We start from the raw sequence: 20,138 nt of genomic DNA on the forward strand, positions 1-20,138 counted from the left end.
TTTCTGCCAAAGTTTTCAAACATACTCGATTACTTCTCTACGGGTTTGGATCGCTTTTTAGATCATTGTGCGTTCGTACAACAACAGCGGCCGAGTTCACATTGTATTCGACCGCCCTGCAACAGAGTGCATACTTCACATAATGTAAGAATATTCATACCGCGTCATTTAGTACGCACATTCGGTAAATTGAAATTTCGACAATGGATACGAAAATTATGTTAGACAGCCAATATACAGCATTATTATGCTTTCTAAATGAAAAATAATATTTTTTAAGTTATTATTCAATCTAGAAGCTTGTAGACGATTTACGTTAAGTGAAAACCAGTTGTGACATATATTATAAATAGTTAGTTGTAGAACATAATGCACCGGTAAAATAAAAAAGTACACGGATGCTAATCAATATATTTTAACGTTGTTAATAATAATAAATAATAATAATAATAACGTTGACAATAATAATAGTTATAATATTGAATATTTAAGAGACATTGCGTATGATTTTAAAATGAATTTATAAATCAAAATAAATGAAATTATTGTAAGTATAAAATTATAAAAGAATAATAACAATAATAATACTGTAGAGCATTAATTATTTTAAATTTTTGTCCACGCACAGCTGTCTTGGCATCCATATTTTCTTCTGCCAGGCTAGTGGTGTCCGATTTGCCTAGCCAACTAATCCTATTCCGAACTGTCTTATATCCTCACTGTCCTATATGTTCCGAATCCTATGTCTACATTATTGGGCCGAACAATTCATCGTTGACCGTCGATCCAATTGTTTTCATTATATTTTCTCAAGTAACCTTTATACATGTAAAGTATAGTTCAAAGTATGTTAGTAGTTGAGTCAAGTAGCTAATGTTTTAGAAATTAAACGTGCACGAATAGACAGATTTAATCGAGTGGTTTAGTAAAGTTATTTAGTTATAGATCCATTTATTTCTATTTTTCTGGTTTAGTAGCACGCTCTCCACTATTCTGACTACCAACTAACTAGGATGTTGGAATGCATAATTTATTAGTTTTTGAAAACATTTGTTCACATAAGTAAGTGGAGCTAAATATCGAAATAATTTCGCGTGAACATTTATTTTAGATTTTGAATAACTGATATTGACAGAATATCAGTAAACTCGGTGGGCCTATTTAAAAACTTGACGCAGATCAGAGACTTTTGGTTCAGTGTATTAGTTGTCTTTGTTCTTCAGCTCCGAATGTTTCCTTTCTTTCGATCCATTGTCTAACCCATATTTACTTTGACTCTTCGTGTTCTTCTTCTAACTCTTCATAATAACCGTTGAATTAAATCCTATAACTGTATTTGATTTTTTTTGTTTATGAACTATTCATATTTAAAATCATACTTTACACGACGTCTGTTCAACTAACATACTGGTATATGTATATTATGATATATCTGTTAAACTAATATACAGTCGGCTGCACTCGTTCGCAGCATCGCAATAAATTTACTTGAACAGTAACTGTGTCTGGACGAGTTTCGGCTACTGAAGCGTTTAGTAGTCAGTAAATTACTGGACCGGACCACTAACGCAATGTGAGCTAGGCTTAAGCATGTCGCGTTAGCGGAACGATGTTGAATGGTGACGGTAAAAATTGGAAATTGCCCGTGCACGCGCACGCCCATGCACCGAAGATTTATCGCGCGTGATCGGCGGACGTGTTCGGGGTAAGGTCGGGGGGGACGATCATGCATGCGCGGCCTATTGTTCGGCCGCTTGTGGCTGCCCTTAATGCTTTCGGGGGGCGAGAAGAGGTGGTGCTTTTGCGGCGGTCGAACTTTGTTGTCAAAGGCTGTCGGACCGCCGACGGTCGCGTTTCGAGTTCGACGTCAATTGTTCTCGACGCGGACCGGCGGAAACGATGCAGGTGCCTGCGCGTCCAGGTCGGAAGACACGCCCGCTCCCCGGAATCTTTCACGTCGGAGCGTTCCATCCGTACGCCATCCCCACGCCGGTCCCGCGCGGAAGACTTCGAGTTCGCATATCCGTGGATGCGCGGCTAGGGGGTAGCAACGAAAGTCTCGTATGCGCTGCATGGCCGTACACCGAATGGGCGGACTTTGGCCAACAACAAACGAACAACAACTGTGACGACAACAATCACCGTTATAATAACACTGGTCCGACTAGCCTTCCATTACCGTTTAGGAAGAAAACGCTTTAAGCGATAGAAACGAAAAACTGTTCCCGCGGAAAATTATCAGTCTAATATAGAAGTATAAATTATATTAAATAAACACATATGTATTCATAGGTGGTTTTACGGGGTGTGCCGGGTGTGTCTTGGCACACCCTAATGTGAATAATGTGTACAAAAAAATTGAATAACTACAGTTAAGAATATATGTGCATACAGAATAATTACATTTTAGTTTTTTATAAGTAATACTGCACAAGGGCGTATTTGAGGGGGAGAGAAGGGGACATACGAATACTTTTTAAATATTTTTTTTGAAATAGGTATTGTCATTTGAAAATCGAAAGTTGATAGTGTTTTATCAAATAAAGAAGGAAGTTATAATTATAAAAATTGTAACACAGTGTAAAATAGTAAAACCTAGAAAATTAAAAAAAAAAAAAATAAAATTCCTAATACTTCCCGAGATATTAATTGGTTCACGATAAAAAAATCAACCTGTATATGTAATTTAAATAATATGTATTATGGTTATATAGTCGTACAAGAAAAATTATAATTATATATTTTTTATTTTATGTTAATCCTCAAAAATTTGCTGCCCCAGGGCTATTGCTTCTCCTTGTTCCCCGTTAAATGCGGCTCTGCCCACAAGGACGCGCGCGGCTCGATAAACGGACCCAATGCAAACCACGAGCGTGTCCGTCAAGAAACCGTTTTCGTTGCACGCGACTTGGTCACGCTCTCAACACTCCGCTCGATCGTACCTGACCACTCCAGCGGCATGTTTAGGAATTGTTATAGGGATGCGATGGGCCAATAAATGATATACATAAAAGTGAGGGGCTTCGACTCTCATACCCCCATTTGAGTTTTGTAAAAAAATACTCATTAAATTCGGTATAATAATAATAATAATAATAATAATAATAATAATAATAAATATAATAATAATAATAATAAATATAATAATAATAATAATAATAATAATAATAATAATAATAATAATAATAATAATAATAATAAATATAATAATAATAATAATAATAATAATAATAATAATAATAATAATATTTTATTTACGGAATAAAATTAGTTTACTCTTTACGCGCTACAAATATTTATTCTTATTACAATCATAATATAATACAAAATCAAGTTTTCTTTGTTTAGTTACTAGTTCATCAATAACTTCATCAGTATTTAGTCATCTGTCCGATAAACTGATAAAAGTGCTAGTTCATTAAGACATTTCTAAGGAAAAAAAGACCAAGAGGTGATTGATCCGACAAATCACCCCCCCCCCCCCCCGTAAATATGCCGCTGGGCCACTCGCGACACCCGGATGACCCGTTGAAATGATCGTTGTGCACAGAGATCGGAACGAAAGGACATTTTCGTACATGCTTTCGTGTTCCGGAAGAGAATGTCAATAGAAACAACGCGAATCGTTGTGCGACGAATATGTAATGATAGAACGGTGTTCGTCAGTACGGTTGTTTCACGCTATTGTTGATTAAGTACTCTTAAAATCAACAAAAGCGTGGAATCGGAGTGAGTGTTAAATATTTAATACGAAAAACCGTGTTCACCCATTGAACCGCATTACGTTGATTTGTTATAAATTTAGGTTACAAAACTTTTAGCTACACGTTAGACTTGTAAACCAGTTGAAAAATATTTTTTACCAACTTCGCAACTCCAACTAAACTAAACTAAATTGTAAAGTTTATCATGCATAATTAATTTGATTTTCAAATATCTTGATACAATAGAATAGCTAGATGAAAATTATCAAGATAATGAAACATTTAACGATACGTTTCGCTTGAAGGCAAGTAACCAGTAAGATTACATTAGTTAAAATGCATGAATATTTGTACGTATAATTGCACAGAAGTTAGAACAATTATCAACACTGAGTTTTTGATGGTCATAGTATCTAATACTAACATTTATTTTGTATGTGGAAATTAATAACTACAACTGTACGAATATTTCAAGTTTTGCGAAATATTTATAAGTGGTTAGTGTATATTTATATAAAAAAAAATGTTTTTGTAAACAAAATAGTTATACAAATTTAAAAGAGGAAATAAATTATTAAATATTATTGATGATATTGCAGTAAAAATGAAATATACGCATTTTTTGGATTTCAAAAATGATTATCATGTATAAAGTAAAAATTATTTATATTTTATGTAAGAAATATTTATATTTATAGTCTTGTATTTTATTGATATTAATTAAATACGTTTTAAATTAAAACTTTTAATGCATCATTTAACTTCTATAATAAACAATAAATTGTTAATGAAAAGGCTCGATACCTGATTTTATTGGAAAAGGAACATGTTTCCATATTATTTTCAATAAATGAATATTAGAAAGTGTATCTATATATGTATATATGTATAAATAGATCATATTATTTCCATTATACGCTTAATAATTGGAATATAAATAACAAATAAGAAATAATAGAATGTTATTAATAATTTATTTATTATTAATTCCTGCGGGAATTAGAAAATCTAAATTAAAATATTATGTTTGTACATTAAACTGTTTTAAAACAAAACTATTATGCATTTGCTTCAAAAAATTTCCAACTTAATATAGCAGTAAATCCAAACCATTTTTTAATTTAAAAATATATCACATAGGGCCTTTTAAGTATTTCAGAATAGTCTGGGACGATCTGTCACGGGCGGAAAAAAAACAGTAAAAAGTTATGCAAAAAACACTTTGCACATGTGTTTAATATATACCTGTTCATTTAGCAGCGGCACATTCATACGGTCACATTCTTTTATAAAAACTTAACACCGAGGAAATGTTAAATAATTGTTTAGCTTCCAAAAAATTACAACCGTTAAAAGTACTCGGTGCGGATACGAAACGTATATGTGGTTCGGCGAAAAAATTCGAAACACGCAAATGGAAAAATCTACAAAACAGGGAAGGAAAACGAAACGAACAGTGTGCATGCGCGGTGGAAGATGTGTGTTAGTTAAGCAAAAAATATTCAAGTATGAGCAGAACAAAAATTAAGTACAAAAAAAAGTATAAAAATGAAAATAATCTTTTGGAATTAAATTTTTTCGTCAAATGGATCACATTATTTTTTTCGTATTTTATATGTCCGCCCGTATTTCGAATTCCTTAGTATTAATTCTGGACAACATTTTCATTTCAAATATTTTTTTTTCTCGCGTTCTCGGAACGTTGTAATAATCATATATAATAATAATAATCTATGTTTACATTCGAATCTTATTAATATTCATTAAGCTGCACTGTCGCATTCGACCGTCGTCCGTCTTGTCCCGTACACAGTCGTTAAATACAATCGCTCGTATTGTAATAACGCACGCGGTAATGATGTGCCCGCAAAACCGGCGAATAATAATTTTGTTTGTTCACCGCATATTTACATATTATTGTTATTACCATTATTATTATTATAATCATTACTATTATTTGCTGTCGCCACTACCACAGCCACCCGAGAGGCGCATCCACTTTATGACTAGTTACCGTAACCCATTTCAATAGGTCCCTTATAATATTGTATAAACATCGGATTACCTTTTCCCTGACTTACCCGCGCGACGTCAAAACCCCACCACCCCCGGCGAATCACCGAACTGCTGCGGTCCGTCCGACCGCGACGATATGTCCGTTGTTTCGAATTAACCCCTCCTATAATAAGTGTTGTTAATTTTTTTCAAGAAACGGTTGCGGCTTGTTACCGCCATTATCATCACGGTATGTCGTTTACGATCGCCGATTGTTGCGTACACGTGTAGAGTCTTGTGTCTTGTGTTTGACTCCACGTGGTGGCATCCGTAGCGAATGCGATAGCAATATAGTTTCCGATAAACGATATTATGATAGTATTGGTGCACGCATGTGGTCAAATATCTGTACGTGTTACGGCACCGGCTGCAGACCGGTTTCCATGAAACCGAAGAATACGAATGTGTCGTGCGATGGAAACTGCCGTTCGATACGTAACGCTGGACGTCTAACGTGGAATGTTCGGTACAATTATTTGGAGCGCCGTAACACGATACGAATGATTTAATCTATTCATTCGACGATCGGTTATTTTTTGTCTACGTTGAAAAATATACGAGTTGCTGTTTAGTTAAAGGATTTTACCCAAATATTTGTTTCATCGGTAGTCCAATTGCGTTCGAACAATATCGATCAAATCAAAGTCCGATCACTTACTGTTAAATATTTATTTTTCATTTTGATAATTGGAAAATGTTATATTTGAGTCGTAGACGATCGACGATAGGTACTAAATTAATTATACTGATTAAGCTGATAAGATTATGAAATAAATAATCGTTTGAATTTTTGTATCTATCTGGTTGAAAAAATGTTTTTTTATGAAATTTCAAACAAAATCAAACTCATGCTTGTGTAAACTGTTCAATGAATTATGTTGGAAGTGTAAGTTTTCAAAAAATATATTTGAGACTTGCACAAACAATTACATCATAATCGAAAGGTAGCAGTGTATAAGGTAAACAGCTGAACAAGGTTTAATTTAAAATTAAATACTGCTCTAAAAGCAAAACGATTTTTTTTCTTTTTATCTTGAGTAGTTACAGTATATAATCTCTATTACAACAATTTCAATAATGTATACAAAAGACCGACGAAAATATATCACGAATAGCAAATTTTACTCGGTGAAAATTAAATATACACCAATTATATCCACAAAATATGATATGAAAATAATGGGAACAGAGAAATACCCGTACGGAGATGGAAAATAAAGGAAAAATGTACGTTACAGGTGACACTGATATAAATATTATATCCAAACAAGTCTTCTGTGTTGTATTTTATACGATAAGTTGAACATGAAATGTGAAGATGCTAGAATATGATAAAACAGACGGAATGCATAATGCTGCCACTAGGTATAGATAAAAACGAAACATTTGAGTACGTCATATTAGTTGTGATGTATACAATTTTAATGAATTGGATTTTTAAATTTGCGATTTTACAGCGAAAACTGAATGAAAGTAATTTTTTTTTTTTTTTTTTAATATTAATAAACTATTGCAAAATGTTGTTTGTGCACTATAAATGACATATTTGTATCATTTTTACATTTTGACCACAAACAATCTAAAAGGACTAATGCATATTTACAACGAATATGTATAATTTGTTTTGATAAAAATTAATGATTTTTAAATAAAAGAATTTCAATAACAAAAAATGAAAAAAAATACATGGTGAATTCCAAAGGAATGTTTTTCTTTGTAGAGATCGTTTTTATTTTAAGACAAACCTACCCCATATACAAAAATAACCTGTTATCCAGTGAGTTGAAAATCGATTGCAAATAACAGGTCCTCGGGGTGAAAACATGCTCACTCTCTTACCCGGTACCCTAAATTTAGTTATTATACTTTATCCTTGGAATGTATTAAAGGGGCTTCATATACGTAATAACATATAATAATATTTCTTTTTTCCGTAAGCGAAAGTATAACTAACGTAAGGTACATTAAATAAATATTGCTATAAAAATATTTTGTTCTAATTTAATGATTTTATATCAAACGAAAAGAAACAATAAATTGTATATAAATGAAATAAAAATATATTCTTTAAAGATGTCGTGGAAACGGACAAAATCTTTTCTATGCAGTTCAGCGCGTGTTATCGATCGAATGCGTATTGAACCATGAAAATAATTTCTTTGCGTGTGTTTTATTCATCTTCATCTTAAAAATAATTATAAAAGTAGGTTGTTTTTTTTTCAAGAACTAAAAACGTTATGTTGAGACAATTTTTTTTAATCCAATGGAAATTTAGGTACGAATAATATTGTTTATTCGCCATATCTTGTTTGGCCGACATCAGTTCGGTGCTGTGAAGCGGAAAACATTATATCGGCCATATAAATATATTTATATATAAACGTATATGTTTATAATACAGTGACTTCCAGGAGTGTTGTGTGAGTAATGACCGTTAAGGGGAATGTTAGAAAATGGTTGGATTATACTTCCGGTGTTCCTGTAATTCCGTGGAAATGACAACAATCCCTTATTGCGTTCAGAGATATTGTCTTCGTTAAACTTTGCTTTAGTTGTACACCAATACAGTCACCGCTTTGGTAATAATCGGGAAAATCTGTTTCAGTTGAAATCAATTGTGTTTTGCTCGCTAATTCAGTTGATATTACCGGTTTCCTTTATTAAACGAAAGGAGAAGTTTCTGACGGTAAACGCTCGTTTAACTGATAATTTTTTATTTTTTTGAAAAACTAATTAACAATCGTTTTAACTTAAATGTTTCGAATGATAGCAACACGACATTTTTAGTGCAAATTATATTTCTACCATTATTAATTATAATAATTTATTAAGTTTTTATTATTTTCAACTAGTGACGTGTATAATTAATAATCTTATACTCCGTGCAGAGTATTTTTCGAACATTTTTATTCACAAAAGAATGACATATATTTAAATAATTACAAGCGTTTAAAATACCTACTGAATGATTATAATACGAGCAGGGAAGTATTTATTGTAAATTATTTTGATATTTGATTAGTTGAAACTTTATGTAAATAAAGTTCAAATACAAATTATTGACGCATTTGCATGACATTATTTTATGGTTAATCGCACTTCATGTATTCTTGTTCTATAATATATTACCATTCGCCAATGAATTCATTAAATTTTAGAACAAGAAGTTTTCAAATTCCTTAAACGTGTAATCAAAATATTTTAATCTATATCGATGTATGAATTAAACAATTAGACACTTAGAAAATAATTTTAGATTGTTTATTAATGTTATAATTGTTTCAACACACATTTCGTTTGAAAATCAGTCAACCAAATATACAAAGAAGTAGACAAAGAATTTGTCAAGTACCGACAGATATTTTGAAGAATTTAAAAACATAAGTATGTAGTATTGAACAATAATGAGTTAATCTAAAAAAAATATGACAATAATTACAATAAAAGTTAAAACAGGGACGATGTAAATAATGCAAATAAACCAACTATAATCATGCCATCGGGACTATACGTGCAGTAGGGTGTGCTTTCGCTGCACCCAACCGAAATGTCATCACACGCTTAAGGGCCACAACTCGTTTTAATTCGGTTGATTTGAGTTGGCCTCTGAATGCCTCTAGGTTCCGTTAGAGCTGATGTTTATGGAAAACGAAATTTATTTACGACCACCCCGAATGATTAAGTATATTTTATTATGATTTGTTTTGCTATTTCATATTTTGTGCACGTTTGCGTTTGTGGCACACAATTTGTAAAAAAAAAAAAAATTAAAAAAAAAAAATCAAATCCCAAACCGTTTGCATCGGTGGCCGCTGCGAGGGTTATTCTATTAGGTTCGCCTTTTCGCGCCGTGTCACCGATAACACCGAAACCCGTTTAAAATATACAATGATATTACGATATAATAATACGTATAGCAAAAATAATAACACATCGGCAATAACGATGGCGGGTATCAACTGTGATATAGGTTCTCGTGTCATCGATGACGCGTGCCCGTGAAACGTTTGCGCTGCGGACCGTGAGAAATATGTTTGACACGTAGGACACGATCGGCGAGCCAGTTAACGAATAAGCTTTCGGTGAACACGTGTACGGGGAAGTGTTAACGACGAGCACCGACGCGACATTTACGACGTATTATTTTGTTGTTTACCGCCAGTGGTGGAACCAAGATTTTCTTTCTTTTTTTTTTTTTTTGAGGGGTGTTGTTTGAAAAAATGCTTTCCCTTAGGATATTTTTTATAACATTATAGTCAGTGATTGATAATGAATTATGATAATAGTAAGTAATATAATACATTAATTTAAATCTAAGATTACTAATTTCTCGTATGAATAAAAATACAAATTATATATTTTCCTTTATTATTTACTTCTAAAAAAAAAAAAAATTTTTTCTAAATTCATAAAGTTATTAATTTTTAATATATATTTTTCCTGATTTGGGGGGGGTTAATCCCCCAGTGAATTCACCACTGTTTGCCGCACTACCGATTGGTCCGACACTTTGCCGGGGTACTCGACGAAATACGTCATGTTTGTATACGAAAGTGCGATTATCACGTAACTGCCCGACGCCCGAAAATCGTTTCACTAATCCTATATTTATTGTAATATTTCGTGTAAACCTAAAGCAAGTTTGCGTTTGAAGATCGTTTGACGGAACGAAAAATGTGCTGCCACGTGTAAGACGACTGGTTTCAATAATTTTTTCCTACCGACAAATGATTTCATTGCTTTATTGTGAAGGTCGTGTTGGATTTAAATGCTAAATCTATAAAGTTATCGACATTGTTCTCGTACTGTAATAAATATAAATTTATTCCGATGTAGACGATTCGTATAATTAACGCTAATAACACCCAGAAGTTAGTGTCGATAGTTATACCTATTAAGAAACTAACCGTAAACTTAATACAAACTGTATAATTTTGTACTTACTACTTGTATCAGCTTTTGGTTGAGGTCCCGGCGAAGATGCCCAGTTGAGTTTCATTTCCTGAAAAAAATAAAAAATAATAAAATATTGTTTTTACAATAACAAAATATTGTTATTTTTACTACAATAAAGTTTACTTGAATTTAAGATTACACGCTGTTTGGTAAATTTAATAATTTATAATGTTTCAGTTATTTAGACATCAATTTTGTTCACTATAAAAAGTAAATTATTATAATAACACAACGAAAATACAAATTTTAAATGAATTTTATGAAAAATATTTTAATGATTATATACATTTTAATATGCATATACCATACTTATACATATTTTTATCATGGATTGTTGCGTTAGTTGTCTTAACATAATCAAATAATGCGTTATTCGAAATAAAATATTAAATTTGATTTTCAGCTATATATATAAAAAAAAAAAGATGCTCCTAAATTGTTGAAAATGTAATATTAATTAACAAAAAAATGTTCAATCTTTTCAGATGCCATACTTATTCCCGAAGAATAATAACAGACTCTTCTGAAAATTATATATGAAAATAGAAATAAAATATTACCCCTTTTAATTCAAGTAAAATATAAGATATTCGAGCTTAATTGAGCCTAAGAGTGATGTGTACATTGAATAAATTATTATTTTTTTCGTTATTATTTAATTTCACGTTACAGCTTAACGATTATAGTATTATAATTTTTTCTGATAATATGTTGTACATTAAGTTAGGAAGCCAGAATTAGTAAAAAATTGTTAAAATCATTATAGGTGGACATCGCAATAGAAGAACAAGGTTTGAGGAGGTTATGAACATCGGAAGAAAATTAATTTTAAGGTTTATACAAAAGAGAATTAAAACAACAATTTTTTGGGGATTTAAGTTATTATTATTGTACGATAACAGAAACACAATAAGGGATACATAAAAAAATATTCCGATATCTATCATGGAAACATGTTTTAAAACGTTACATAGTCAGTATTAAATATTTTACTGTGGAGTAAATCATTTATATATCGTATTATAAATGTTCAATTAATTCCAAATGCATATCAATAATTTTTATCCGACTTTGGTATGAATTTAAAGGAATTAAGATCATTGCCAATGTTTATATTTTAAATAAGAATCGTTATTTGAAAGCGTTAATCATTATTTATGTAGTTATTGATTTAAATAAATACCGAGATGAAAAGTTCGTGATGAAAGATATATGAGTTGCAAATGGTTATCGAATAAATTATTAATGTACATAAATCTATTAAGCTAATACGTACATTATAAACTTAAAACCGACGTGATTAATTTAAGATTAACGTATGTGATTTTCTGATAAACTTTATGATAACTCGTACAGTATACGTTGATTATTCTGTGTTTTAATTATATTTATATTTCATACTTATAAGTTATTACAATGCTATTCATTAAGGAATGTTCGTTTTTCATGTAGCATATTATTTATAATTTAATCTTTCCACTATTGAGTCTGGTTACGTTTCATTCACTTTTATATTTATCTAAAAAAATATAAGTATTATTGCTTTTTTTTAAAAAAAAAACCCCTATGTTTGTGTCCGGAGTAAATCAACTCCTGATTCTTTGGGTTCGTAGATAATTTCTCGGCGAAGAACATCTTTATTATGTATAAGGGACGATGGACACTAATTGTACTTAGACGCATCGTTTTTCCGTTGACATTGTCAACATTTTCTCAATTTTTCTCACAGAATCTTCGAATCATCCCCAATAAAATCGTCGAAATCAAATTTTTATTAACTTCTGCGTTTGGTAACAGGTCATACGATCCCGTGCACCCAATCTATCAAATAGTTATTACAATACATAATAATAAAAATAAATATTCTATAGTAAATATTAATTACACAAGCTACGCCGTTCCCGAAATGCGTGCTTTTCAATGGATAACGTTTAACCATTGACAGCATATACGTAGTGATATTGCCGATACCGAGCGCCGTGCTTCGCATAATCCCACACAATGATATTAAGAGGAATGTTATTTTGACGGAGGAATGTTGTCAAGCAGTAATCTAATAAATTATTATTATTCGTTATCAGTTGTTATGTAAAAAAGAAAAAAAAAAGATAAAATCGTTTCATTATAATTTCATTAATTCATTTTAGTTTATCATCATCACTGCGACAACGTTATAATATATTAAACTAAGTCGCGCATCGCGTGTAGCGATTATTATTTCGCATGTAAATTATATTAGCGTAATTAAAAATATGAAAATACATTATAATTTATACGATTACGGAAAAAAACTTCGGAGGGTTTGGCAACGTAACGCGTGTAGTTTTATCTGGTGATAAAACTGCACGAATTAACCATAATATAGTGAATGAACCATCGACTTATGTATGTTACCGACGACCGATCAGCTTATCGATTTTGGAGTGCCGATCGATCATTAAAAATATCGTTATCACAACATCGTGTTAACTATTCGTCATGTGAACCGTATTATAAGTGTCGTTGTACGGTGTATTTATTTACTGTTTAGTTCGTGATACTTTTGATCACTTAACTTATTTGCTTGCGCCAAACCGTTCGTCGTTTCAAGCCGCCCATCTCGCTTGGAGCGATTGCAACTAGGTATAAAAATGTTTTTCTCGGCGTATCGCATCACTAAATATTGTTCACGTAAACACAACGTACGAGTTTAAGTAGAATAAACATAGATGTATATAAAATATAAATATCTGTGGTAGACGCTGTTCGAAAATACAAAAACTACGTTTTAACTTCAACAGGTCAGATATTTACCTCATTTATAGTTCATCGAACCGTTCGATTCGTTCGCGGCAGGGGCGTAATTATGGGGGATATGGGCGATAGATCCCCCATGAGCTGTATTTATACATTATCTTAAACCTAAAAATAGCTCAAATACAAACTTATAAATTATTACGAAACTAAAAAAAAAAAAAAAAAAACCAGGTTATAAATATTTATCTGTAAAAGTCTATGTTTTCTTTAACATACCAATACGTCAAAATGTTTTTTTAACCAACATTGAAAATTTTAATGAGGATTCTAAGGTTAAAACTTTAAAAAGATTATGTGCTACACGATGGATGCGTTATGATGCGGTAATAGATTTCATTGAACTATTTGCATTCGTAGTAGAATCATTAGAAAGTATTTCTAATTGGAATGTTACCATTTCAACGTAAGCTAATATACTATTAAAACCTATTGATTCAGAATTTCTTATATCTTTACAAGTTACACAATTAAATAGTAATTAATAAATATATTTTATTTTATAATAAAATATTTTTCTAGGCGGTTTTTTCTTATGGATTACCATTGTATAAGTTTCTACAAAAAGAAAAAATTGATTCAAGAAAAGCAATAAATTTTGCTGAAGATATTATCATTGTATTAAAAAACATATTCAATTGTGGTACTGAATTTCACAAATTGTTTTTGCTTGCAAAAGTAAATATTCTAAAATAAAGTATATTATTATATGAATATCTAAACGACAAGTAAATCGAGCACACCCAGATCCTAATTTAAGCGATGAAGAATACTACAAAGTGTCAGTATTTATACTTTATTTGGACTTTTTTATACAATGACTAGAAGAAAGATTTTCAATCCATTCTAAAATTTTTGAAGGTACCTATGTTAAATTGGACGATACCGGTTTCCACCAATATTAGACCTTTCCCTTTTCCACCAATACTCGTTTTCACCAAAAGTGTATATTTTCCTCCAAATTAAATATTGACCATGTTTTTACCAAAAAAATTGTATACTACGCTTAAATTAAAAGCTGTAGCACAGTAATAATTTTATTTAACGTATAATATTAATTCAATAAATGTAAAGGCATTATATAATAAATACAACATCGGTTGGAAAATGTTAAATTTTATTTAAAATAATTGTCAGATATAAAAAGGTGAAAAAACGACATAATAATTATTATGGTATAATTGTAAATGGTCAGATATAAAAATACGAAAAAAATGATATATTATGGTATACGATACCATAGTTATGTAAATTGTAACTATATATAAAATTAGTTGATATTTGTAAACTTATCCAATAAAAAATTTAAAGTTGTTTAGTACTAATGTTTTGTTTCCATGTTTAATTTCAATAAATTTAGATTTAAGGAGGCATGGGGGTCATTGCCCCCCACAAGTTTGCTATACAAATGATTTCGATCCCTCCCCCACGAAACATTCTTAATTACGCCACTGGTTTGCGGTGCACCAGATCCGTCGTGATCACTATGACGTACGATTTTTTGCATTGAAATGTCAATAACATCACAAAACAATAATGTTGTGTACCACCAGTCCTAAGAGCGATACGTTTAATTGTTCGAAAAATAAACGAATGGACTGCGGTATTCACGCGCTCAATTTTTTTAATGCGACCGAGGCCCTTCACGTTGTGTTTGCAGCCGTGCCGAAAAAGCATCCGACCGAGAGTGGTCGGCATGATCCGCGACACGATATCACACGTGCTCGTTGACATCGATACGAGTACTTGGCAGGGTTTGCGTATCAAGTGAAGAGGTTTAAGACGGTATGGCGGTCTGGTGTTTGATTTTGTGCGTGTAAATATTTACACGCTTTCAATCAAATCGATATCGCGTTAAAAGCTTTCGCGGGTATAGACGCGGGTGTGCACGTATATGTATAAATTACAGGTCTAAGCAGAACACGTGCTTTATTGCGCTCGTGTATCCGGCGACACTGATACACCGATTTTTGTTTTTGTACTACGCGATGACGTTCCCGGGGGTTTACAAATTTACGTGGTTTCCGTGATTTATGTTCACGTAATCCGCAATCAAATTTGCGTTTTTATAAACATGTTGTGGTGCGCTTTGGGGGTGTGGTGTTTTTTACTACATTCCCAAAAGTCTTCATAATAATTGCAAAGAACTGGAGAAAAGTAAATGAAATAAATAAACGCATAGCGCAATATATCAAATATATCGCATACCGTGGATTTCGATAAAATCAGTTTTATTTAATCGCTGTAACTGTCGCATCTCAAAAAAATTACCGTCGTAGAGATATTACATTTTCACCAAATGCATATATTACCATTTGCTGTAGAATATATACGGTATGATAAAAAATGAAAAAATATTATATTTCTGTTATTTATAGACACTTGAAAATATAATGTTTTCTTAGCTCTTATCGTAAAATGCCGATAAAGTTATTTGAGTTTAACAAAAAGTCTGAAAATTGTCTGACAATAAAATGGTTGACAAAGTTCCACATACATATCTCACTTTGGTCAATAATACATATTTGAGTATAATGTCAAATTAATAATAATAATAATAATTTGAATATTAAATTTTGACAAGATTCGACAAAAATCACAAATATACGTAACATTTAAGGAGTTAAAAATTCATATAACTTTCAATTTCAATAGCTATGATTTAAAAATTATACACAAATTTTTTTAAATTATTGTAGCTATTACAAAAAAAAAATGTTACCAAAATATCATAAAAAAGTGTTACAATCGCAAGCAAATACAATTTTGGCAAAATCGGATATTTAGACCAATATTATACAAAATTATTTATTTGATTTTTATTTTATATATTTTCATCTCAACAACTCTGACACATTTTTTGAGTATTAATATTAAAATTGTATACATTTTTCAATTTTATCGAATTGTCTGAACTGAACATGTAGTTTTAGATATATGAATTGATCCATAAGGACTCCTTCACTCAGAATCGATTTTTCGTAAGTAACGATGAATTGGTTTCAAGTGTAACATATCAATACAGTTCTTATGACATTTAATTTAAGGGGCGTTTGAGTTTAGTATAAAAAAATTTCCTAAAAATTGATATCTCATTTGGACGCATTTATAAAAACACGTTTGTGTAATGCACAAAGTAACAAAAACGTATTGATACATAACACTAAGCAAATAGAATTAGGGATTTGGGTTGAATATTTTTTTGGCTTGTGGTTTTTACTGACTGATAAGATTGAAGGTCATTTTGTTGAGTCTATGTCTATAGCGCCACTCTATTTGACAAGCATTGTTGATTATATACTTGACAACTATATATTTGACATTCACAATGTCCACAATCCATCTTAAATTTGAGCTAAGGAGCAATTATCATACCCCAGAATAACAATTGCCCCAGAATTTTTCCATTTAAGATATAATCAAAAATGTTAGAAGCAACATCCAAGTCATCAAAACTAATACACTGAATGAAATCCAAGCCGAGACCAATTTAAAAATAAATAAATTAAGAAAAAAAACCGAAGAAAAAAATACAATTTATACGAAAATGATGATAAAGTTATCTAAAAGAAAAAAAATTGAATTATAATCAGGGTTGGGCAGGATACCTAAAAAATTTATCTAAATACAAGATACAAAATATTTTGATATTTTTAAAGATACTAGTTACAATATACAGGTAGTTGAGATACATATAAGATACAAGATACAAGATACTTTATACATTTATTAATATTTATTTATTTTTTTTATTCATTTACATAAGGTACAATAAAAAAGAATATAAATATATTTATAAATTACAATGTTTATTTATTAACTATTACATGTTTAAATTTAAAAAAAATTATATGTAGGGTTATAGTAAAAGTAACCGGTCATCATACAATCCAAAATAAATGTTTAGCGCGATAAAACTAATAAAACATTCTGCCGATGAACTGGATTTATGTAACTTACTGATTACAAAATTTGCTCATAATAAAGATTATATTAAATATAAAGATTATATTAAATATAATCTTTACTTTGAGCAAATATTGTATACATTTTTTATTTATCAAATGAATGCCTTTGACCTTAAAAACTTTAATTTAAATGATTAATAATTATTATTACATAACATTAGATTGTATCCAGTATCTTTAATTGTAAAAAGATAGTAGATACAAATCAAAAAAATATTTAAATCCACGTTAAAAGATACAAAATACAAAATTGTATCTCAGATACGTATCTTAAATACTAGTATCTAAGATACTGTCCAGCCCTGATTATAATACATGCTAAAATTAGGATCACGTTATGTGGCAAAAAATCTGTTTATAACACAAAAATAAATTGAACAGATCAGAAAATTAAAATAATACATACAAACATACATACATACAAAAATAATATTAGGATGTTTAAAATTGATAAATGCATTTCGAAATATTTCTGGAAGTCTATGGGGCGACATCCTTATGTGTAACGCTTATAGCCTCAAAATTAATATAATAAGCAAATATACTAAAAGAAATATATTTTATAATTATTTTGTTTTGGGTAAATGCGCTCATATGTGTTGCTTCTGATTTAAGAAGTATTTTGGGTTCCAAATATGTAGTTATTGCAATATCTACTAATTTATTCAACCTATTTATTTAAATAGTTATTGAATTTTTGTTCATTAATTATTTTTATATTATATTTTCCAAAAATATTGTTATTGTTTTATATTATTTTATTATTTTTTATTAATTTCATTGAATAACGCCTGAGGGCAGATGTGTGTACATCAAAGTTCATAAGATTTATCGTAATAATCATAAAATTATTAAAATTATAAATATTAGCTCATCATTAAAAATGTTTTATATAAATGTTACATCATTATATTTTCGTCTAGAAAAGAGTAAATGTAAACCTAATTTAAAAGACATTTATTAAATGAGGAAATTCAATATCCACTTATAAGCTAAGTATTTTAAGAAGTATGATTGGATATTATATAGAGGATTTACATGACCATTTTGGAATGGATTCCATATTATGGACAAATACTCTGAATTTCAATGCACCAAAAAGCAATATAAGGTTTTTGAGCTTTAAATATTTGTAAATTAATTGTAAATGACATTGTCATCTGATGAAACCTATGCATGCACATCATTTTTTTTATAAATACCAGTAAATTTAGTTATTGCCTGAGAACGAAAGGTCCACAGATATTATAAAAATATGCCTGAATTTTTGGTGGAAGACATTGATTTAAGTTCGTGGTTGTTAATAAAGCAATTTTATATAAATTATTTTTTATATCTGGTAAAGGATATTAAATTTTAATACCATTAATGTTTAAACGTATTTAAATTTTGTAAAACAGGATAAAAACGAGTTGTGTCCCAAATACGGAGTTGTGCCCGATGTATTTTTTTTGGGTTATATGAATAACATCCCGAAGAATAAAGTATACAGAAACCTAGCTAAGTTGAATTACACAAATCAGTACATTTTTCAATTACAATATTACACATATATTGTGTTATTTTTGTAATAGATGTAATATAATTATATAATTATTTTATACCTGTAATTTAATGGTGATATTAGTGTTTCCCTATCGAATTTCATTTTCTCTATGGTCTTCTTATATCTTTTTGAAAGTTTCTAATCGTTTTTATTGGATATAGGATTTCGCTTTTCGCTGTGAATAGTTCTTATTTTTATTATGGCTTTAGTTTGAAATCCTTTTAGTACACTGATGAAGTTAAAAACAGAAGAATGTGATTGATAAAATTCTAAATAAAATCGTGGTGATATGATTCACATGTATTCGTGATTAGGACTAATGATGCAGTATTAGTAGTCCATATTACCCGTTGGAAATTTAGATTCTTCGCTAGTATATATTTCAACTAAATAATCAACGTGTTCATGAAATTTTAAGTTACTAGGAATCGAAGTTATACAATTTTTTATGAAAAAATCTCTAATCTTATTTGTCGATAAAAATGGTATTTCAAAAGTCTGATTTAGCCAATTATTTGTTTTTGTTTTTGTATCTTGATAAATCTTGGATAATCTGAGTTCTTTTATTTTTCTAATCATGATTGTGTTAAATTAAACCTACATCCAAATATCTTCACACTGTCCCATGGTTATCTCAATGCAATATGAATTGCTTCTTTGAAATCCCATATAAATAGATTTGGTTTGAAATTTAATTCACATATATTACACAGATTAACAATTTGTTTAAATAAATTAATGTTATTTGATGTTTTTTTTTTCCCCCGGAGGTAGTGCAAATAAAAGAGGTATTTAATGGTTATTGCACGGGCCACATATAGAAAATAATTGAGTAAACAACTGAGGACAGTATTCGAAAGTTCCATCCATATAAACAATATCAGTTAGACATAATGTTTTTAAATTTGCATCACGTGAATAATATTTTTATTGTCGGATTTCAAGTTTAAAGAATTAACTGTTTTTTGTAATTCATCAATCGTTTTTGGTACGGTGGGTTACAATTTTCCTCGTGCGTTATATATATTTCGATGAACAAATATTACATCATTTAAGAGTTACGTTATGAAATCGAGATAATTATGTCCGTAATATTTTCCTTGGTTTCGTATTAAA

At 30.2% G+C, this 20,138-nt stretch overlaps 1 protein-coding gene across 2 annotated transcripts in view; it reads right to left on the reverse strand.

The window, feature by feature from the left end:
• The window catches only part of LOC112684014 (nucleolysin TIAR-like), a 373,865-nt gene that overhangs the window by 153,842 nt on the left and 199,885 nt on the right, over nucleotides 1-20,138 (reverse strand). For both annotated transcript variants that reach the window (XM_025555307.1, XM_025555306.1), the window contains exon 2: nucleotides 10,704-10,761. In XM_025555307.1, coding sequence (XP_025411092.1) covers nucleotides 10,704-10,761 — 58 coding nt within the window. The remainder of the gene's footprint in view (nucleotides 1-10,703; nucleotides 10,762-20,138) is intronic.

This window comes from Sipha flava, unplaced genomic scaffold (genome assembly GCF_003268045.1).
Source record: "Sipha flava isolate LNK unplaced genomic scaffold, YSA_version1 23_pilon_pilon, whole genome shotgun sequence".
NCBI classification, from domain to species: Eukaryota; Metazoa; Arthropoda; class Insecta; order Hemiptera; family Aphididae; genus Sipha; species Sipha flava.